This window comes from Pan troglodytes, chromosome 8 (genome assembly GCF_028858775.2).
Source record: "Pan troglodytes isolate AG18354 chromosome 8, NHGRI_mPanTro3-v2.0_pri, whole genome shotgun sequence".
Taxonomy (NCBI): Eukaryota; Metazoa; Chordata; class Mammalia; order Primates; family Hominidae; genus Pan; species Pan troglodytes.
In genome coordinates this window covers 134,006,046-134,025,371 of record NC_072406.2, presented here as the reverse complement: position 1 = coordinate 134,025,371, position 19,326 = coordinate 134,006,046, and the positions used below count along the sequence as shown (strand labels likewise).

Here is a 19,326-nt window from a genome sequence, read left to right as displayed (position 1 = left end):
GGTGAAACCCTGTCTCTACTGAAAATATAAAAATTAGTAGGGCGTGGTGGCGCATGCCTGTAATCCCAGGTACTCAGGAGGCTGAGGCAGGAGAATCACTTGAACCTGAGTAGCGGAGGTTGCAGTGAGCCGAGATGGTGCCACTGTACTCCAGTCTGGGCGACAGAGTGAGACTCTATCTCAAAAGAAAAAAAAAATCTCTTAACTATAATCTTAGTGTGATGTGGGCTGGGATTAGACGCTACATTAAGCCCCATCTTTAACCAGAAATCTCAGGCATGAGATGGTCTCATTGTACTAGGTGATATCCAGAACTGATTTCATTTCTTCAAGGTTTGAGTTCACTTTTTAAATATTTATTTTGCTTTCCTAGGTGCCGACCTTTACAATTTCAGCCTTCAAAATCTCACAAGAAGGTTTTGAAAAAAATGTTGAAATTTCTGGCTCAAGGGGAGGTTCCCAAAGGAAGTTGTGAGGGTAAGATGGGCTGGGTCTAAAAACGATTTACTATCTGTCTTTGCAACGGTCCCACTTTCAGTCATCTTGGGAAGGGGAAGGGTCATTAATACAGTCATGTACTGCTACTACTATGATGACAGCGACTACTGCTGGCACTGCTATTACTGTTACCATCGGCCCCCAAGTCAAGGCACGGGAATATATATCAGAAGAGTTTAGCTTGGAAAGAATATTGAGGATCATGTTAAATTTGTGATTTCTTGGAGTTTATCAAAATATCTGTTTCCAGAATGCTTTGATAACTCATCTTTCTTGATCCTAATACTATCCTTATGAAGTAAATAGAAAGTGCCATTGTCTCTCAAGAAGCAAGTGCTTACATGCAGCTTGGACAAGATTGTCCTATTCCTTTTAATGCTGAATAAAGATCAGCTTTTCTGTGTTTGAATAAGGCTTTACTTCAGTAAATTATACTGTTTGAAATCCTCTTATTTGTGTGATCAGTTTTGAATTGTGAGTGGCTTTGCTAAAACATAATAGCATTTATTTAACTTTAGTTACACATGATTTGCTTTTTTTCTTAGTCTTTTTACTAATTTTGGTTTTATTTCTTTATATTTTCATATTGGGGCCGGGGGCAGTGGCTCATGCCTGTAATCCCAGCACTTTGGGAGGCCGAGGCAGTCGGATCATGAGGTCAGGAGATCGAGACCATCCTGGCTAACATGGTGAAACCCTGTCTCTACTAAAAATACAAAAAATTAGCCGGGCGTGGTGGCAGGCGCCTGTAGTCCCAGCTACTTGGGAGGTTGAGGCAGGAGAATCGCTTGAACCTGGGAGGCAGAGGTTGCAGTGAGCCGAGATTGTGCCATTGCACTCCAGCGTGGGTGACAGAGAGAGACTCTGTTTCAACAACAGCAACAAAAAATTGGCCGAGCTTGGTGGTGCACGCCTGTAGTCCCAGCTACTTGGAGGCTGAGGCACAAGAATCAGGGAGGTCAAGGCTACAGTGAGCCAAGATCCTGCCACTGCACTCCAGCCTAGGTGACAGAGCAAGACTCTGTCTCCACCAAAAAAAAAAAAAAAAGGAATTAGGTTCTGAGTTGGAAAAATGAACATGGAGATAAGCATTGAAGATGCTGTCCATTTGTAAATTGGTGGTTGCCTTTCTTTTATTTTTGGAGATGGAGTCTTGCTCTGTCGCCCGGGCTGGAGTGCAGTGGCTCAATCTTGGCTCACTGCAACCTCCACCTCCCGGGTTCAAGGCATTCTCTTGTCTCCGCCTCCCGAGTAGCTGGGACCACAGGCACCCGCCACCACATCTGGCTAATTTTTTTGTATTTTTAGTAGAAACGGGGTTTCACTGTGTTGGCCAGGCTGGTCTCAAACTCTTGACCTTGTGACCTGCCTGCCTTGGCCTCCCAAAGTGCTGGGATTACAGGTGTGAGCCACCACATCTGGCTGCCTCTCTTTCTTTTGTAGTGTTTATATTTGGTTCTTTATTTGACTTGTTATAGGCTTCTGAATTATCTGTGCCTGGAACTAGGAGTGATGTACTCATTAGAGTAAAGGAATAAACAGCTATGACAAAAAGATACCAAAATGCAATAACTAAAAGAAAGATAAAAGTCTGTTTCTTTCGGGGCTGGGTGTGGTGGCTCACACCTGTAGTCCCAGCACTTTGAGAGGCCAACACAGGCGGATCACGAGGTCAGGAGATCGAGACCATCCTGGCTTACACGGTGAAACCCTGTCTTTTCTAAAAATACAAAAAATTAGCTGGGCTTGGCCGGGCGTGGTGGTTCACGCCTGTAATCCCAGCACTTTGGGAGGCCGAGGCAGGTGGATCACGAGGTCAGGAGATTGAGACCATCCTGGCTAACACGGTGAAACCCTGTCTGTATTAAAAATGCAAAAAATTAACCGGGCATGGTGGCAGGCGCCTGTGGTCCCAGCTACTCGGGAGGCTGAGGCAGGAGAATGGCGTGAACTTGGGAGGTGGAGCTTGCAGTGAGCTGAGGTCGCACCCCTGCACTCCAGCCTGGGCGACAGAGTGAGGCTCCATCTCAAAAAAAAAAAAAAAAAAAAAAAAAAAAAAAAAAAAAAAAATTAGCCAGGCATGGTGGCGGGCGCCTGTAGTCCCAGCTACTCAGGAGGCTGAGGCAGGAGAATGGCGTGAACCCAGGAGGCGGAGGTTGCAGTGAGCCGAGATCGCGCCACTGCACTCCAGCCTGGGCGACAGAGGCAGACTCCTCAAAAAAAAAAAAGTCTGTTTCTTTCCTCACATAACAGTTCAGTGTGGGTGTTCTAGGTTGGCGTTCAACTCTTCTCCCCACCAGCCGTTCTGGGCTTTTCTTTAACATGTGATTTCCCAGGTTGCTCTGGTTTTTACTAATCCAGCCATTGTGGGGAAGGGTAGAAGTTCAGGGTCGCAAGTTTCCTTTAAAACTAGTGAGGCATAATTGGACGTATCAGTTGTGTTATGTTCTGTTGGCAGGAGCTTGGTCACCACTTGTAAAGGGACTGGCAGTACATTGCCCTGCTAGGGTGCCACAGTTTTTTTTTTTTTTTTTTTTAGATTTACTGTAGAGATAGTGTCTCACTATGTTGCCCAGGCAGGTCTTAAACTCCTGGCCTCAAGTAGTCCTCCTGTGTTGGCCTCCCAAAGAGCTGGAATTACAGGCATGAACCACCATGCCCAGCTGTGCCAGTCTTAAGTGCAGCTCTCTTATTTTGGAGGATGAGAATGGATTTGGTGGACAGATAGTAATTCTGCCACAATGGATAATAGGAACATTGTATTTCTGTATTTACCTAACTGTATCAAATAACCCAGCTGATGGATTTTTAATTTCTTCTGATTTGTAGATGAGCCCATGGATTCCACAATGGATGATGCTGTTGCGGGTGACTTTGCATTGATAAATAAACTGGATATACAGTGTGATCTTAAAACACTCAGTGATGACGTCAAAGAGAGTTTAGAGAGTAAAGGAAAAAATTCAAAGAAAGAAGAACCTCAGGAATTACTTCAGTCACAAGATTTCGTAGGAGAGAAGTTGGGCTCTGGTGAACCGTCACATTCAGTTAAAGTTCACACAGTTCCTAAGCCAGGTAGTAAAGATTTTTGATACCAAGTCATATTCACGGCTTTGCTTTTTGCTGAGTCATTTTAAACCCTGGGTCTTTCCATCAGCCAAAAGGATGACTTAGTCGTGCAGTCTGTAAAACAGAACCCTGCTTTGTTTATTATTGCCTAGAATTAGATGGACAAATCATGCCTTTTACAAACTACTATGCTTAAAAAGCCTGTAACAATAGCCTTATCCCTAAATACAGATATTTTCAAAGAGTTCCATTTCTACTTACTACTTTAGAGCCTTACAGGGTTGAGAATCAAATTTTTCTCAGTGAAAAGGAGCGATAAACATTCTTATTTTAACATTAAGTGAGACAACATGAATTATAGTTATTATGTCCAAAATACAGACATTATAAAATTCTTCAGTTTATCATTAAATTTTTTAATGTAATTTTAGTGTATTTTAGTTTTAAAATGTCCAGATTTTGATGTTTAACTTTGCCTTTAATCAGGTAAGATTTTTTTATGTTATTACTTATAAAAGAATTAGGCTTAATAAGTTTATCCAGTATTAAATGAATTTAATATGTGTGTATATGACTCTTTTAAAATTATTTCGTGAAATGTGAAGTTGGATGGTTATTAGTTTATTAGATGGTATCAGTTTTTGAATTAGTTCTTATATTTATGCAAAATGATCCAAGGGAAAGATTTTTAGTACTATTTTAGTTTTTCTTGTCTAAACTATGTTACACATGTTAAAGTAGAGAAAATTCTCCATTTGCAACTTTATTGAATAGTTTTTTACATAAGGTTTTCATGTTAAGTTGATTTTGGTCTGAGATTTCATCCTAATTAATACTAATAGTTCAAGAAAATATTTATTTTTAAATTTGAGACAGGGTCTTGCTCTGCCGCCTAGGCTGGAGTGAAGTGGCGTGATCATAGCTCACTGCAGCCTTGAGCTCCTGGGGCCAAGTGATCCTCTTGCCTTAGGTTCCTGAGTAGGTAGGAATACAGGAGCTTGTCACCATGCCTAGTTCTTTTAAAATTCTTTGTAGAGACAGGGTCTCACTATATTACCCAGGCTGGTCTCCAACTCGTCACCTGAAGTTATCCTCCCACCCTCGCCTCCCAAAGTGCTGAGATTACAGGCATGAGCCACTGTGCCCAGCTCCCAGTGAAATATTTTGAATAATTTAGACAGTTTCTTTCAACTATTTCTCTCTTGGGTGTAGGGTCAATTCTTTTATTATTTTTTAATAAAATTACTTATAGTTTGTCAAATTTAAAAAATCTTCATTATTCAAACATAGATGAACATAGATTGAATAGTATAATCGACTTCCATGTACTCTACCTGCATTTGAAACAATTACTGACTCATGTCATAGCCACTCTTGTTTCATCTAGTTCCCCCTTCCAAAATTATATTGAGGCAAATTCCAGACATTGTGATATCCTGTATTTCAGAATACGTTTCTAAAAGATAAGAACTTTAAAAAAACATATTCACAATACCATTATTATACTTGAAGAAAATTTCTTAATGCCATTGAATAGTGTTCAAATTCCAATTTTTAAACATTTGTTTGTGTCAGGATCCAGATAACGTCCACATATTGTGATTGTTGATACATTTAAAAAATCTTTTACGGCCAGGAGTGGTGGCTTACAACTGTAATCCCAGCACTGTGGGAGACCGAGGCAGGTGGATTGCTTGAGCCCAGGAGTTTGAGACCAGCCTGAACAACATGGTGAAACCTGTCTGTACTAGAAATACAAAATATTAGCCAGGTGTTATGGTGCATGACTGTAGTCCCAGCTACTTGGGAGGCTGAGGTGGGAGGATCGCCTGAGCTTGGGAAGTCGAGGCTGCAGTGAGCTGAGATCGTGCCTCTGCATTCTAGCCTGGGTGGTGAGAATGAGACCCTGTCTCAAAACAACAACAACAATCTCTTTTGTTCTAGATATTCCCCTTCCATCATTCCTCAACTGGGTTGTTTGTCTTGGGTTGTTTGTTCCACTTTCTGTATCTGACAGGTTACGTTTGCAGTTTAACATGTTCCTCTGCCCGCTTATAGATTGATAGTTGGATATAGAGCCTTGATCAGATTCTAGGCTAAATTTTCTTTTGTTTATTTTTTTGCCGTGGGGCAGGGGGGCAAATCTTAATCAGATTTGAGTTTGAATTATTTGAGGATGGGCGAGATCACTTCATGGGTGTTAGAGTGGTCTTTCAGGAGATGTGTAATGTCTGGGTGCTTCTCTTTTTGTCAGTGCTAATAGTCATGGATGTTCCATGCTTAAATTCATGTATTAGATACTCTATCATTTCTTCGTTTCCTGGCTGGCTGGACTGCTTCTATAAAGACAGCCTTCCGCTCATCTGTTTGTTTCTCATAAAAACCCATAGCAAAGGCAGGATGCGTTCTTTTTTTTTTTTTTTTTTGAAAGAATCTCACTCTGTCGCCTACACTGGAGTGCTGTGGCGCGGTCTGGGCTCACTGCAGCCTCCACCTCCGGGTTCCAGTGATTCTCCTGTCTCAGCCTTCAGAGTAGCTGGGATTACAGGTGCATGCCACCACGGCTGGCTGATTTTTTGTATTTTTAGTAGAGACGGGGTTTAGCCATGTTGGCCAGGCTGGTCTCGAACTCCTGACCTCAGGTGATCCACCTGCCTTGGCCTCCCAAAGTACTGGGATTACAGGAGTGAGCCACTGCACCCGGCTGGTAGGATACATTCTTGATTCCTTCTTTTTATTTATCATTTTTCAAAATAACGTCTAACAGTGACCAGTTAGTTTTCTTTTTGGTATCATTGGGAACTCATGGATCTGAACATACTGCTGTTGCAATCTGTTGCTCCTCTGAAAGCTTCTTTAAGTTGGCTTTTGAGGCCTTTCGACATAATCCTGGTAGTCTTTGACAGCTTCCTTACTATTTGGCATGATATTATGCTCCTAGAGCATCTTGTACAGGCATTTCTTCGAGCAGTTGTGGTTCCTTTTAGTGGGAATTGGTATTTGGAGATCACACACTAGATTAGGAGTGCACATTATTGCTGCTGGCTTGGTCATTGTTTTCTAGGCTTCATTGGCAAATAGACTTATGAGGTTATGAGTTCATACTGATATTTCCAATTCAAATTCAGGACTACAGCATTTTAATCTTTTTTTTTTTTCGAGACGGAGTCTCGCTCTGTCACCCAGGCTGGAGTGCAGTAGTGCGATCTTGGCTCACTGCAAGCTCTACCTCCCGGGTTCACGCCATTCTCCTGACTCAGTCTCCCTAGTAGCTGGGACTACAGGCGCCCACCACCACGCTAATTTTTTGTATTTTTAGTAGAGATGGGGTTTCACCGTGTTAGCCAGGATGATCTTGACCTCCTGACCTCGTGATCCATCCGCCTCGGCCTCCCAAAGTGCTGGGATTACAGGTGTGAACCACCGTGTCTGGCCGCATTTTAATCTTTTTCTTTATTTTTTTTTGACACAGTCTCGCTCTGTTGCCCAGGCTGGAGTGCAATGGCGCTATCTCAGCTCACTGCAACCTCTGCTTCCCGGGTTTAAGTGATTCTCCTACCTCAGCCTCCTGAGTAGCTGGGACTACAGGTGTGCACCACCACACCTGGCTAATTTTTGTACTTTTAGGTACTTTTAGTAGAAATGGGGTTTTGCCATGTTGGCCAGGCTGGTCTCGAACTCCTGGCCTCAAGTGATCCACCTGCCTCAGGCTCCCAAAGTGCTGGGATTACAGGCATGAGCCACCGTGCCCAGCCATACCTTTTTATCTTTTTCTTTTTTTTTGATGTTTGTACTTTCTTCTGCACTGAGAAACCTAGTTCTCAAGAACACTGAGGATGGTAAAATTAGAATAGAATATCACACATTAACCTTTTGCTTTTTCCCACATTACACAGTTTTAGAATAACAACCTTACTTCCAGCAGTATGGTTACTGAAACATTAAAAACTATTTTTGCAGGGTTTTTATTTTTTTCCCTTAAGATATCTTTCACTAAAAATCCGAGACTATTTAAAAATCCTTGGATTTTGGCCGGGCTCAGTGGCTCACACCTGTAATCCCAGCACTTTGGGAGGCCGAGACAGGCGGATCACCTGAGGTCAGGAGTTCGAGACCAGCCTGGCCAGCATGGTGAAACCCCATCTCCATTAAAAATACAAAAATTAGCTGGGGGTAGAGGTGCGTGTCGGAAATCCCTGCTCCTCAGGAGGCTGAGGCAGGAGAATTGCTTGAACCCAGGGGGCAGAGGTTGCAGTGAGCTGAGATCACACCACTGCACTCCATCCTGGGTGACAGAGTGAGGCTCCATCTCAAACAAACAAAAAACCTTGGATTTTTTTTTTTTTTTTTTGAACCTGCAAAAGCAAACCTGCATTTCCTTTTTATTTTATTTTATTTTATTTTATTTTGAGACAGGGTCTAACTCTGTCTCCCAGGCTGGAGTGTAGTGACACGATCAGGACTCACTGTAGCCTTGACTTCCTAGGCTCAAGCAGTTTTCCCACCTCAGCCACTGGAGCACTTGGGACTACCAGTACACGTCACTACACCTGGCTAATTTTTTGTATTTTTAGTAGAGAGGGGGTTTTGCCGTGTTGTACAGGCTGGTCTTGAACTCCTGGACTCAAGTGATCTGCCTGCCTCAGCCTCCCAAAGTGTTGGGATTACGGGCGTGAGCCACCACACCTGGCCTAAAAAAGTTGATTTGTAGAGATGAGGTCTTGCTATGTTGCCCAGGCTGGTCTGGAACTCCTGTGCTTAAGGAGTCCTCTCACCTTGGCCTCCCAAAGTGCTGGGATTTACAGACATGAGCCATCATGGCTAGCTTGCATTTCCATTTTGATTTAAAAAATATTACAAATCTATTCCCTTGGACTTAATTAGAAATTATGTAGGTCGCCTAAACTCTATTTAAATCACCTGGGACTAATCAGGAATTCTTGAGTTGCTTTGAACCTCTGTGGGTGCAGGGTTGGTATAGTGTACTGATTTTACGCTGATGATCTATTTTCATTCTGTTGAAGCAATTTATTGACCTGGGAGATCTGTATCCCCTAATATGCTGAAATCCTACTTTTTTTTTTCTCTCTTGGAGACAGAGTATCGCTGTGTTGCTTAGGCCTGGAGTGCAGTGGTGTGATCTTGGTTTGCTGCAGCGTCCACCTCCTGGGTTTGAGCGATTCTCCTACCTCAGGTTCCCAAGTAGCTGGGACTACAGGTGCACGCCAACACTCCCGGCTGATTTTTTTGTATTTTTAGTAGAGACAGGGTTTCACCATGTTGGCCAGGTTGGTCTCAAAACTCCTGACCTCAGGTGATCCGCCCGTCTCGGCCTTCCAAAGTGCTGGGATTACAGGCGTGAGCCACTGAGCCCCGCCTGAAATCCTACTTTCCACTGTAGTAACGTAGTATTTATAAATGTAGAGCAAAACAATCATGAGAAGACTTACCCAGCCCAGTGACTTAATTAGTGTAAAGACGATACAGGTAGTCAGTCCTTCATAAAAATGCTGAAAATGTGTGTTTCTTAGTTCATGTTAGTTTTAAATTTGCTTATAATTTTATAACTTCTGTAAGGAATGTAATTTTCCGTATAGAAAATGGAAGGTTTTGAAAATTACTATTTATGGAATGTTTATATAGGTAAAACATTATTTTAGATGTTGGTAATACAAATAATAGCTAATAATAATAGTTAACCCTAATTGAATGGTAGTTAATTTTTTATGAGCTGCACAGGTATTAACTCATTTAATCCTCACAGGAACTCTATAGGTAGGACTGGTTTTTGTTTTTTTTTGTACAGACAGGGAAACGTGCCCAAGGTCATCTAGCCAAGTGACAGAGCCTCGTCCATGACCTCAGGCAGCTTGTGTCAGACAGAGTGTGTGTGCTCAGAGCAAATTTGAGAAAAGACACAGTCTGTAGTCCAAGAAAAGTAATTCTGTTGGTCAGTAGAGTAATAGTTATAGAAATGGTCTTTTGTTACCTGGTTCAGACTTATATAACTTAGGCTTATTTAAAGTCATTTTTTGATAAGTAAACTTTATTTTTAGTTAGAAAACATGTTAATGAAGTTGTGATACAGTCTGAACTGTTTGTGAACTCACTATTTTCTCATCAGATTGGTTTTCATTTGATCAGCTTATGGTCTCAGGCAAGCCCTTTAACCACTCTAGGTTTTGATTTTCTTCTCTTTAAAAACTGAATTTGCTAGTTTTATAAACCTTTTTTTTTTTTTGCTGACTTTTATATGGTTTGTGAGTACCCTGTTTTGGGATTTTTTTTTTTTTTTTTTTTTGAGACGGAGTCTCGCTCTGTCACCCAGGCTGGAGTGCAGTGGCGCAGTCTCAGCTCACTGCAACCTCCACCTACTGGGTTCAAGCAATTCTCCTGCCTCAGCCTCCCAAGTAGCTGGGACTACAGGCGTGCGCCACCATGCCTGGTTCATTTTTTTAATATTTAGTAGAGACAGGGTTTCACCGTGTTAGCCAGGTTGGTCTCAATCTCCTGACCTCGTGATCTGCCTGCCTCGGCCTCCCAAAGTGCTGGGATTACAGGCATGAGCCACTGCGCCGGGCTGTTTTGGGATCTTAAACACCTTATTTCTTTAATATCTTCTAAAAAATTACTAGCATAATGTTCATTGTTGGAAAATTCGGCCAGATGCGGTGGCTCACGCCTGTAATCCTAGCACTTTGGGAGGCCAAGGCAGGTGGATCACGAGGTCAGGAGTTCAAGACCAGCCTGACCAGCATGGTGAAACTCCGTCTCTACTGAAAATACAAAAAATTAGCCAGGCATGGTGGCACACACCTGTATTCCCAGCTACTCAGGAGGCTGAGGCAGGAGAATTGCTCGAATGGTCCGGTAGGCAGAGGTTGCAGTGAGCTCAGATGGCGCCACTGCACTCCAGCCTGGGTGACAGAGCAAGACTCTGTCTCAAAAAAAAAAAAGAAAATTTGGAGAAAAGAGAACACTACAAAAAAAGGTAAATCCTTTCTCTGTTTCTGAAACAAAGTAAAATGACTGTTACCATGGTGTCTTCTTTCCAGGTTTTTTTCTAAGTATTTTTATTTAGTTTATAATAGTAAAAATTTTTTTATTTTAAAGGGATGTCAGTTTGATATTTGGTCTGTTAATTAGAACAAAACTCTGATTAACTACAACTGAACTAATGAGACCCAAATACCTGCAGTATTTGGAGAAAGACACAGATACCTTCAACTAAGCAAGGATTCCTTTTTTGTTTTTTGAGACAGAGTCTCACTCTGTCGCCCAGGCTGGAGTGCAGTGGTGCCATCTCAGCTCAGCACAACCTCTGCCTCCTGGGTTCAAGTGATTCTAATGCCTCAGCCTCCTGAGTAGCTGGGATTACAGGTGTGTGCTACCACACCTGGCTGATTTTTGTATTTTTAATACAAATGGGGTTTCACCATGTTGACCAGGCTGGTCTCGAACTCTCAACCTCAGGTGATCTGCCCGCCTTAGCCTCCCAAAGTGCTAGAATTCCAGGTGTGCAAGGATTCTTTTAATTTAAAAAAACCTGTCAGTGTTTGCGCTGGGATCAGTATTCCTTTATACCTGGTTCCTAAGTATTTATGTTACCAGTGCTTTCAGAGAAATGTCCCTCAGAAATGTTGGGCAGAGATAGCAGTGTCCTTTTAATGCAGCAGGTACTTTGATTTGATTGTGTTCTTCCTCACAAAGGCAGAGAAGTGGATGAATGTTTTTTTTTAAAAAAAGATATTTGGGCCGGGCCTGGTGGCTCACGCCTGTAATCCCAGCACTTAGGGAGGCCAAGGTGGGTGAATCACGAGGTCAGGAGTTTGAGACCAGTCTGGCCAACATGGTGAAACTCCATCTCTACTGAAAATACAAAAATTAGCCAGGCACGGTGGCACACACCTGTAGTCCCAGCTACTCGGGAGGTTGAGGCAGGAGAATCGCTTGAACCTGGGAGGCGGAGGTTGCAGTGAGCTGAGATCATGCCATTGCACTCCAGCCTGGGTGACAGAGCGACACTCTGTCTCAAAAAAAAGAAAAAAAAAGATTTTCAGCAGTAAGAGCCACCTTGGAAAGTTTCCGTGCTATTTACTTTCTCTAGCAACTCCCACTTCTAAGGTAGAGTTTTAGATCCACTTACAGCTCTGTATCAGGATCCTCTGAAACATCTACCCCAAAGCTAGCCTAACCATTGAAACTCTTTGGACTTACACTGTAGAATCTTTAAGAAATGTGAAAAAACTTTTCTAGAACCAAATGTGATTGGTCTAATATTTTAAAATTCTTTTTAGGCAAAGGGGCTGATTTGAGTAAGCCTCCATGTCGAAAAGCAAAGGAAATCCGGAAAGAAAGGAAAAGGTTAAAACTAATGCAGCAGAACCCAGCTGGAGAACTTGAGGGTTTCCAGGCTCAAGGTCACCCATCATCTTTGTTTCCACCAAAGGCTAAATCCAACCAGCCCAAATCACTCGAAGATTTAATTTTTGAATCTTTACCAGAGAATGCATCACACAAGTTAGAGGTACTTTGGAGGACTTTTGTTGTTGGTTTTATTATGATTTTTTTTTTGTTTGGGCATATCGTTTATTTTTATTTGAAGTTCTAATTAGTTGATGTTTGCTAGTTAAATAATGAGAATTTAAAAGAAATTAAAGAGAACTGGGAAGAAGTAACATTTGTATTTACTAAGTTAACTGCTGTTTGAGAGAAACTCCTTTTTTTTTAAAAGACTTTTTGGGAATACATAGTTGGCCACTAAACTTGTGAAAACAGTGTCAATTTTAGCATGCTACCTTGATTGAAATTTAATAGTTAAAATGAAAGAAATACTCTTTAAAATTGTGTTTTTAGCAGTTTTGGTTTAGATAGTGAAAGACAATAGATTACACAAGGCAAATCACTATTTCATCCATTATAATATTCTGATCTTGGTAAAGACAGCAAATGGTGTCATATACATAAGCCAGCAGTGAGGAATTATCTAAATAGGGCTAAATTGTACTGCTGAAATCCTCTCTCATTAGTGCCAAAACCAATTTGGGCATAATATGAATACTTTTAGAGCCAAATTCCTCCATTTTTCCAAATTTATTTTCATTTCTAGATCAGATCAAGATTTCTCAGTATTAGTTTCTCATATATAAAATTCAAAAACAAGGGCTGGATGTGGTGGCTCACACCTGTAATCCTAGCACTTTGGTAGGCCGAGATGGGTGGATCTCTTGAGGTCTGGTGTTTGAGATCAGCTTGGCCAACACAGTGAAACCCCGTCTCTACTAAAATATAAAAATTAGCCAGGTGTGGTGGCGTGCACCTGTAATCCCAACTCCTAGAGAGGCTGAGACACCAGAATTGCTTGAACCCAGGAGGTGGAGGTTGTAGCGAGCTGAGATCACACCACTGCACTCCAGCCTGCGTGACAGAGCAAAAGACTGTCTCAAAAAAATTCAAAAACATTAGCCATAATGATTTTTATCTTATTCTTATATGTGATTAGTAACTGGTCAGCCTTTGAATTTTATAGCTTACTATCATCTAAAAATATCACTTATCACTGAAGTCCTGATAATAAAAATTAACTTTCATGCATTCTAAGCCTTAATTCAATATATGTATTATCAGACGTAGAATTTAGCTTTTTTTTTTGAGACGGAGTTTCAGTCTTGTTGCCTAGGCTGGAGTGCAATGGCACGATCTCGGCTCACTGCAACCTCTGCCTCCTGAGTTCAAGCGATTCTCCTGTCTCAGCCTTCTGAGTAGCTGGGATTACAAGTGCCCACCACTACGCCCCGCTAATTTCTGATATTTTTAGTAGAGACAGGGTTTCACCATGTCAGCCAGGCTGGTCACGAACTCCTGACCTCAGGTGATCACCCGCCTCGGCCTCCCAAAGTGCTGGGATTACAGGTGTGAGCTACCTTGCCCGGCCAGATTTTAGCTTTTATAACTCCTTGGCTACTCTGATTTGGATACAGATTTTTTGTCCTTCCAAAATTGTAAACAGAGTTGAATACACTACTTATTTATTTTACAAGTGTCTTTTATCTTTGATCATAAATAGTAATGTATTCAGGGGGCCAAGCACGCTTAACATAACAGTTCTCCAGTGGTTACTTTTACTTTTTGAATGTAATGATAGGATGTATAGAGATCTTTTACCACTGGGTGTCGCTCTTTCTTCATAGAATTACCTCTCACGGCACACATGTCCAGTTTCCAGCTGTTTTCATTGCATTGCATTTGACTGTTTTACTGTTCTGTTTTGCTAATACATTTTAAGTGGCTAGTAAATAATGTTAAAGTAAATGTTAGCCATTACTGCGTGCAATTACTGTTTTAAACTTATCCTTATTTTACAAGGTCACTTGACCAAGATGGTGACATTGTAAGATTTGAACAAAGGAAATGTGACTTCAGAGTCATGGTTGTTAACTATGCTATGAAGTAGGAAAACTTTATGAGGTCTTTTTAACTCAAACAGTCGAGTTTTAAGTTGAGGGTTAGCAGTGATGAATGAGTGGCCAAAAAATGTATTCATATTTTTAGTCTTTCTTAGAATTACTGGTAGTTGTGCACAACTAGAGGGTATTTATTTGTGTGTGTGTGTGTCGTGTGTGTACGAGTGCTGGAAATACTCTGCCAGTTTACAGTAGAGGCAGGCTTACATAATTGAGTCATGAAAGCTGAGGCTTATAGTTTAGAGGGGTCGTCCTCTTCTTAACGAGTCTGTAAGTTACAAAAATAACTTTTTTCTTTATTTACTAACTGGTTGGTTTTTAATATTAAAATATTTAGGTGCTTTAATAATTGTTGAAACTTGGTTTCTTGGATGGGAGTTACTGTTAATGCATATTCCACAGAATGAATAAATGAATGAATTAGTGAACTTGTTTTTTTAACTGCTTCTGAAGGTGAGGGTGGTGAGATCATCTCCACCAAGTTCGCAGTTCAAAGCCACACTTCTGGAGTCTTACCAGGTCTATAAACGTTACCAGATGGTTATTCACAAGAACCCACCTGATATGCCAACCGAAAGCCAGGTCAGCAGGCCAAGTGTAATTTTCCTGTGCAAACAGAGCTTTCCCTTCCACTTAATATCATTTAATGAAATCTTGGTTTATTTGTGCTACATTTTATTTGTGTTCAATTTGCAGCATACCTGCAAAGACCTAAGACTGAATTAATGGACATTCTGAAAGTGCAAATTTTACCTAGTGCCATGTTAAGTACCAGCCATGTATAATTTCAGAGTCAAAGTAACATGTAAAATTATTTAAAGTCACTATTTTAGATGCATTTATCTAAAAGATAGTAATAGAGCTCTAAATTAAAATACCTGTGAGGAAAACTCAGGAAACTATATTTTTATGGTAGATACGTACTTTGCCTAACATGATTTTAATGCTTTATCTGTATTTGAAAGATGTATGTAGAAATAATTGATCCCAGTTAAATTATTCTTTATTAATGTGCTACCCTTGCACAATTGAGTGGGACTAAAAAAGGAAGATAGTAGAACATTTTAATAGAAGAACTCATATGCTAATAATTTTGTGAGTTAAATGACCCAAGAAAAATCTGTAAAGGAAAAAAGCTTAAAACACTTAGTATAAGTAGAGGTGGCAAAAGTAGCGATCATCACCATGATTAACAACAATATTGACTCTAGTTTATGCAGAAAACTACAATTAGTGGAGAGAGAGAGAAAAAAAAAGAAGAACAAATTGTTGGCTCTTATGAGGTTGAGATTTTCTTAAGTTTTAGTGCAGTTAGCACTTCGGTCTCTGCGCCCGTCTGCCTCGTCTAGGGTTTCTTTTCATGACAAATTCGAGTTCGAGCTTTGGCGTGGATTTGTGGAGATCTTACTGTAGCCTCACCTTCAGAAGCATATCATCAGAGATGTTTCAATAGCATTTGCTTGTATTTTCCTTGCTCTGAAGGTGAGGTTAGTACCTGTCTCCTTTGAGGACCCAGAGTTCAAGTCGTCTTTCAGCCAGTCCTTTTCTTTGTATGTCAAGTATCAAGTGGCCATACACCAGGATCCACCCGATGAATGTGGGAAGACGGAGGTATTGTTAACTGTTGTTTTCTGTGTTGATAAGGTTGTCTGGGAAGAAGTATAATATATACCATTTTCTTACTTGTCAGGTGGAGCTGATGACCCTTTCAGTGTGTATTACTGAACTTCTGTGAACACTCACATGACTCATACATGTGAGCATTTTAAATCCTTAGAAAAAAGGATTGCAAATTCAGGATGCGTTCTTAGTGTTTTCTCTAGGAACCTGAATGTAGTGGTTTATAAGGTCAGTCATCCACTCTAGGTCAACAGTCATTTACTGAGTACCCATCGTGTGCCAGACTGTGCACCACAGAACAAAAGGAGTCTCTGTCTTCAAGAAATTGATAATCAAATGGGAAAGACAGACCAATAAGCAAAAATACCTTAACAACAAGTGAATTAGAAAGAAATACCTACACCTAACCTACCGAACATCATAGCTTAGCCTCACCTGCTTTAAACATTCTCAGAACACTTATAATCTGCAGTTAAGCAGAATCATCTAACACAAAGCCTATTTTATAATAAAATATTGAATATCTCATGTAATTTATTGAATACTGTACTGAAAGTGAAAAACGGAATCGTTTTCCATCATTGTAAAGTTGAAAAAGCATAAGTCCAACCATTATAAGTTGGGGACCTTCTGTTAGATATACTATGGTTTAACGGGCGTTTATTGAGGGTCTGTCTTTGTCAGGCTTGGGATATTGAAATGAATGAGATGGCATCATTGTCACAGTAGAATCATGGTATGTTGGAAGAAAGAGGCCAACAGATGCAGAAGAATTAGAGTTTTGATTTTTTGACTGCTTTTGTTTTTTTAATGACACAATGTGTAAGCTAAAAAGAGAGGGTTAATACAACAGGAGTTAATGCTGCATGTTCCCTGAGAAAGGGCTCACTTCCCAGATCCCCCAGAGTCTTCTGGTTAAAGTGTCATTTGCAGACCTGCAGCATCAGCAGTACCTGGAACACAGACTCTCAGTCCTATTCATTCAACATCTACATTTTTTTTTTTTTTTTTTTGAGACGGAGTCTTGCTCTCTCGCCAGGCTGGAGTGCAGTGGCGCAATCTCTGCTCACTGCAACCTCCACCTCCCGGGTTCAAGTGATTCTCCTGCCTCAGCCTCCTGAGTAGCTGGGACTACAGGCGTGTGCCACCACAGCCATCTAATTTTTATATTTTTAGTAGAGATAGGGTTTCACCATGTTGGCTAGGTTGGTCTTGATCTCTTGATCTTGTGGTCCTCCTCCTTGGCCTCCCAGAGTGCTGGGATTACAGGCATGAGCCACCGGGTCCGGCCAGAATCTACATCTTAAACTGGGTTTCTAAAGGATTCAGATGCACATTTCAGTTTTGAGAAGCTATGTCCTAGGTTCCCTGTTGATCCATGCCACTGTGGGTGATAGCATTTGCAGATAGTAAGGATTCTGCTAGGCCTAGGAAGCTTCCTTTGATATTCTCAGGGGGTCTTTTTCCTTTCTGAACTTTCCTCCTTCCTACTGCTCTGGAGATGATGCCTTTCTACCACTCTGCTTAGCAGGTAGGAATAGCTGGACAAAATGTTTCTGTGGCCCGGTGTATTTATTCAAGACTTCCCCAGGAGCTTCTCCTAGTAGGCTTCAGGCCTCTGGGAAGTCCCTTTATGCAGACTTAGAGCAGCACTAAAGGCATTCATAGTCTGAATTGGGGTGGTAGACAGGTATGCAATTCTAGTGCCTTTAGAATTAGCCATTGGATTAGTAGGGACAGCCAGCTTAGTGTGAAACTGGAGGTTAGAGAGGTTTTTCTGAGGGAAGTGACATTTGAGCCAAGTCTGGAAAGATGAGTAGGTGTTTGCCAGGACAAAAAGGGAGAAAGGTGTTCTGGGCAGCAGGACTAGCAAATGCAGAGGTGTGGAGGGTAAAATTGTATGCCATTTTGAGGAACTACTGTTAATACTTAGTTTAGTATGGCCAGAACATAGAGTACCTGTTAGAAGGTAATAGGGGATGAGGCTTTTTTTTTTTTTTTTTTTTTGAGACAAAGTCTTGCTCTGTCTCCCAGGCTGGAGTGCAGTGGCGTGATCTTGGCTCACTGAGCCTGGGCTCACTGCAACCTTTGCCTCCCGGGTTCAAGCAGTTCTTCTGCCTCAGACCCCTGCATCTCTGGGATTACAGGTGTGTGCCACCATGCCCAGCTAATTTTTGTATTTTTAGTAGAGACAGGGTTTCACCATGTTGGCCAGGCTGGTCTTGAACTCCTGACCTCAGGTGATCCACCCACCTTGGCCTCCCAAAGTGCTGGGATTACAGGTGTGGACTAATGTGCCCGACCAAGGGATGAGGCTTTTTGGAGGTTTAGGTAGGAGCCAGATTTTTAAAAAAATAATATTTTAGAAATACTTAAACTGCGACGTACCTATCAGCAGTCTTCAACTAGCCTCAACATGCTGCCATTCTTGTTTAATCTATCTCTCCATACTTTTTTGTTGTTATTTTGCTGTACTATTTTATACCAAATCTCAGACATGTCATTTTATAAGTAAGTCCTTCAGTATGTATCTTAACTGACTTAAAACGTGGAATGATCAGATACGTGCCTTCTAATGTAATCCAGTAAGAAGTATAAACCACCACCTATGGAATGTTCTTGCTAAAGAAATTGAATCTGGATCTATCCAAGCTTCTAGATCTACTGACCAGTTCACAGGAAATATGAGGGGTAAAGGAATATGTTAAAATGACACTTGGGCACTTATATAAGATAAATTACCTAGTTTCTTTAAATAAATTAATAAAGAAGCACTTAAAAAGGGAACTCTATTCTTAGACTAAAAGTTATTAATATAGACATCAAAAAATATATAACTACAGTACCATTATTACACCCAGCAAAATGTATATTATTTAATGCTTAGTACATGTTTGATTTTTTTTTTTTGGTGGGGGGAGACAGAGTCTTGCTCTGTCGCCCAGGCAGGAGTGCATGGCGCCATATTGGCTTACTGCAGCTTCGCCTCCCAGGTTCAAGTGATTCTCATGCCTTAGCCACCTGAGTATCTGGGACTACAGGCATGTGCCACCACGTCTGACTAATTTTTGTATTTTAGTAGCAATGAGATTTTGCCACATTGGCCAGGCTGGTCTTAAACTCCTGTAATCCTAAAGTGCTGGGATTACAGATGTGAGCCACTGCACCTGGCTGATATACTACATTTTGTTTTCCACTCATCCATTGATGGAATTTTTTTTTTTTGAGCCGGAGTTTCGCTCTTGTCAACCAGGCTGGCGTGCGATGGCGTGATCTCGGCTCACTGCAACCTCCGCCTCCAAGGTTCAAGTGATTCTCCTGCTTCAGCCTCCCGAGTAGCTGGGATTACAGGCGCCCTCCACCACACCTGGCTAATTTGTTTTTTTGTATTTTTAGTAGAAATGGGGTTTCGCCATGTTGGCCAGGCTGGTCTCAAACTCCTGACCTCGTGATCCACCCGCCTCGGCCTCCCGAGGTGCTAGGACTACAGACGTGAGCCACTGTGCTCAGCCTTGGGTGGTTTTTATTGTTTGGCTTTTATAGAAAATTCTATTATGAACATTTCACGTTCACGTTTTTATGTGGATGTGTATTTTCTTGGGTGTATACATACGCGTGGAATTACTGGGTCACGTGGTAACTCTGTGTTTTCCTTTTGAGGAACTGCCAGACTTGT

General features: G+C 41.3%; 1 protein-coding gene across 50 annotated transcripts in view; it reads left to right on the top strand.

The window, feature by feature from the left end:
* The window catches only part of ATE1 (arginyltransferase 1), a 187,536-nt gene that overhangs the window by 14,234 nt on the left and 153,976 nt on the right, over window positions 1-19,326 (top strand). For 27 of the 50 annotated variants that reach the window (XR_010147043.1, XR_010147045.1, XR_010147047.1 and 24 more), the window contains exons 4-7: window positions 374-477; window positions 3,328-3,573; window positions 11,865-12,094; window positions 15,513-15,641. Coding sequence is in view for 43 of the 50 variants with exons in the window: in XM_003312792.7 (XP_003312840.1) it covers window positions 374-477; window positions 3,328-3,573; window positions 11,865-12,094; window positions 15,513-15,641 (709 nt within the window). In the remaining 7 variants the exon portion in view is untranslated. Of the gene's footprint in view, window positions 1-373; window positions 478-3,327; window positions 3,574-11,864; window positions 12,095-14,483; window positions 14,613-15,512; window positions 15,642-19,326 lie in introns of all 50 variants that reach the window. The other 23 variants (XR_010147044.1, XR_010147046.1, XM_063782194.1 and 20 more) reach the window with 2 other exon arrangements.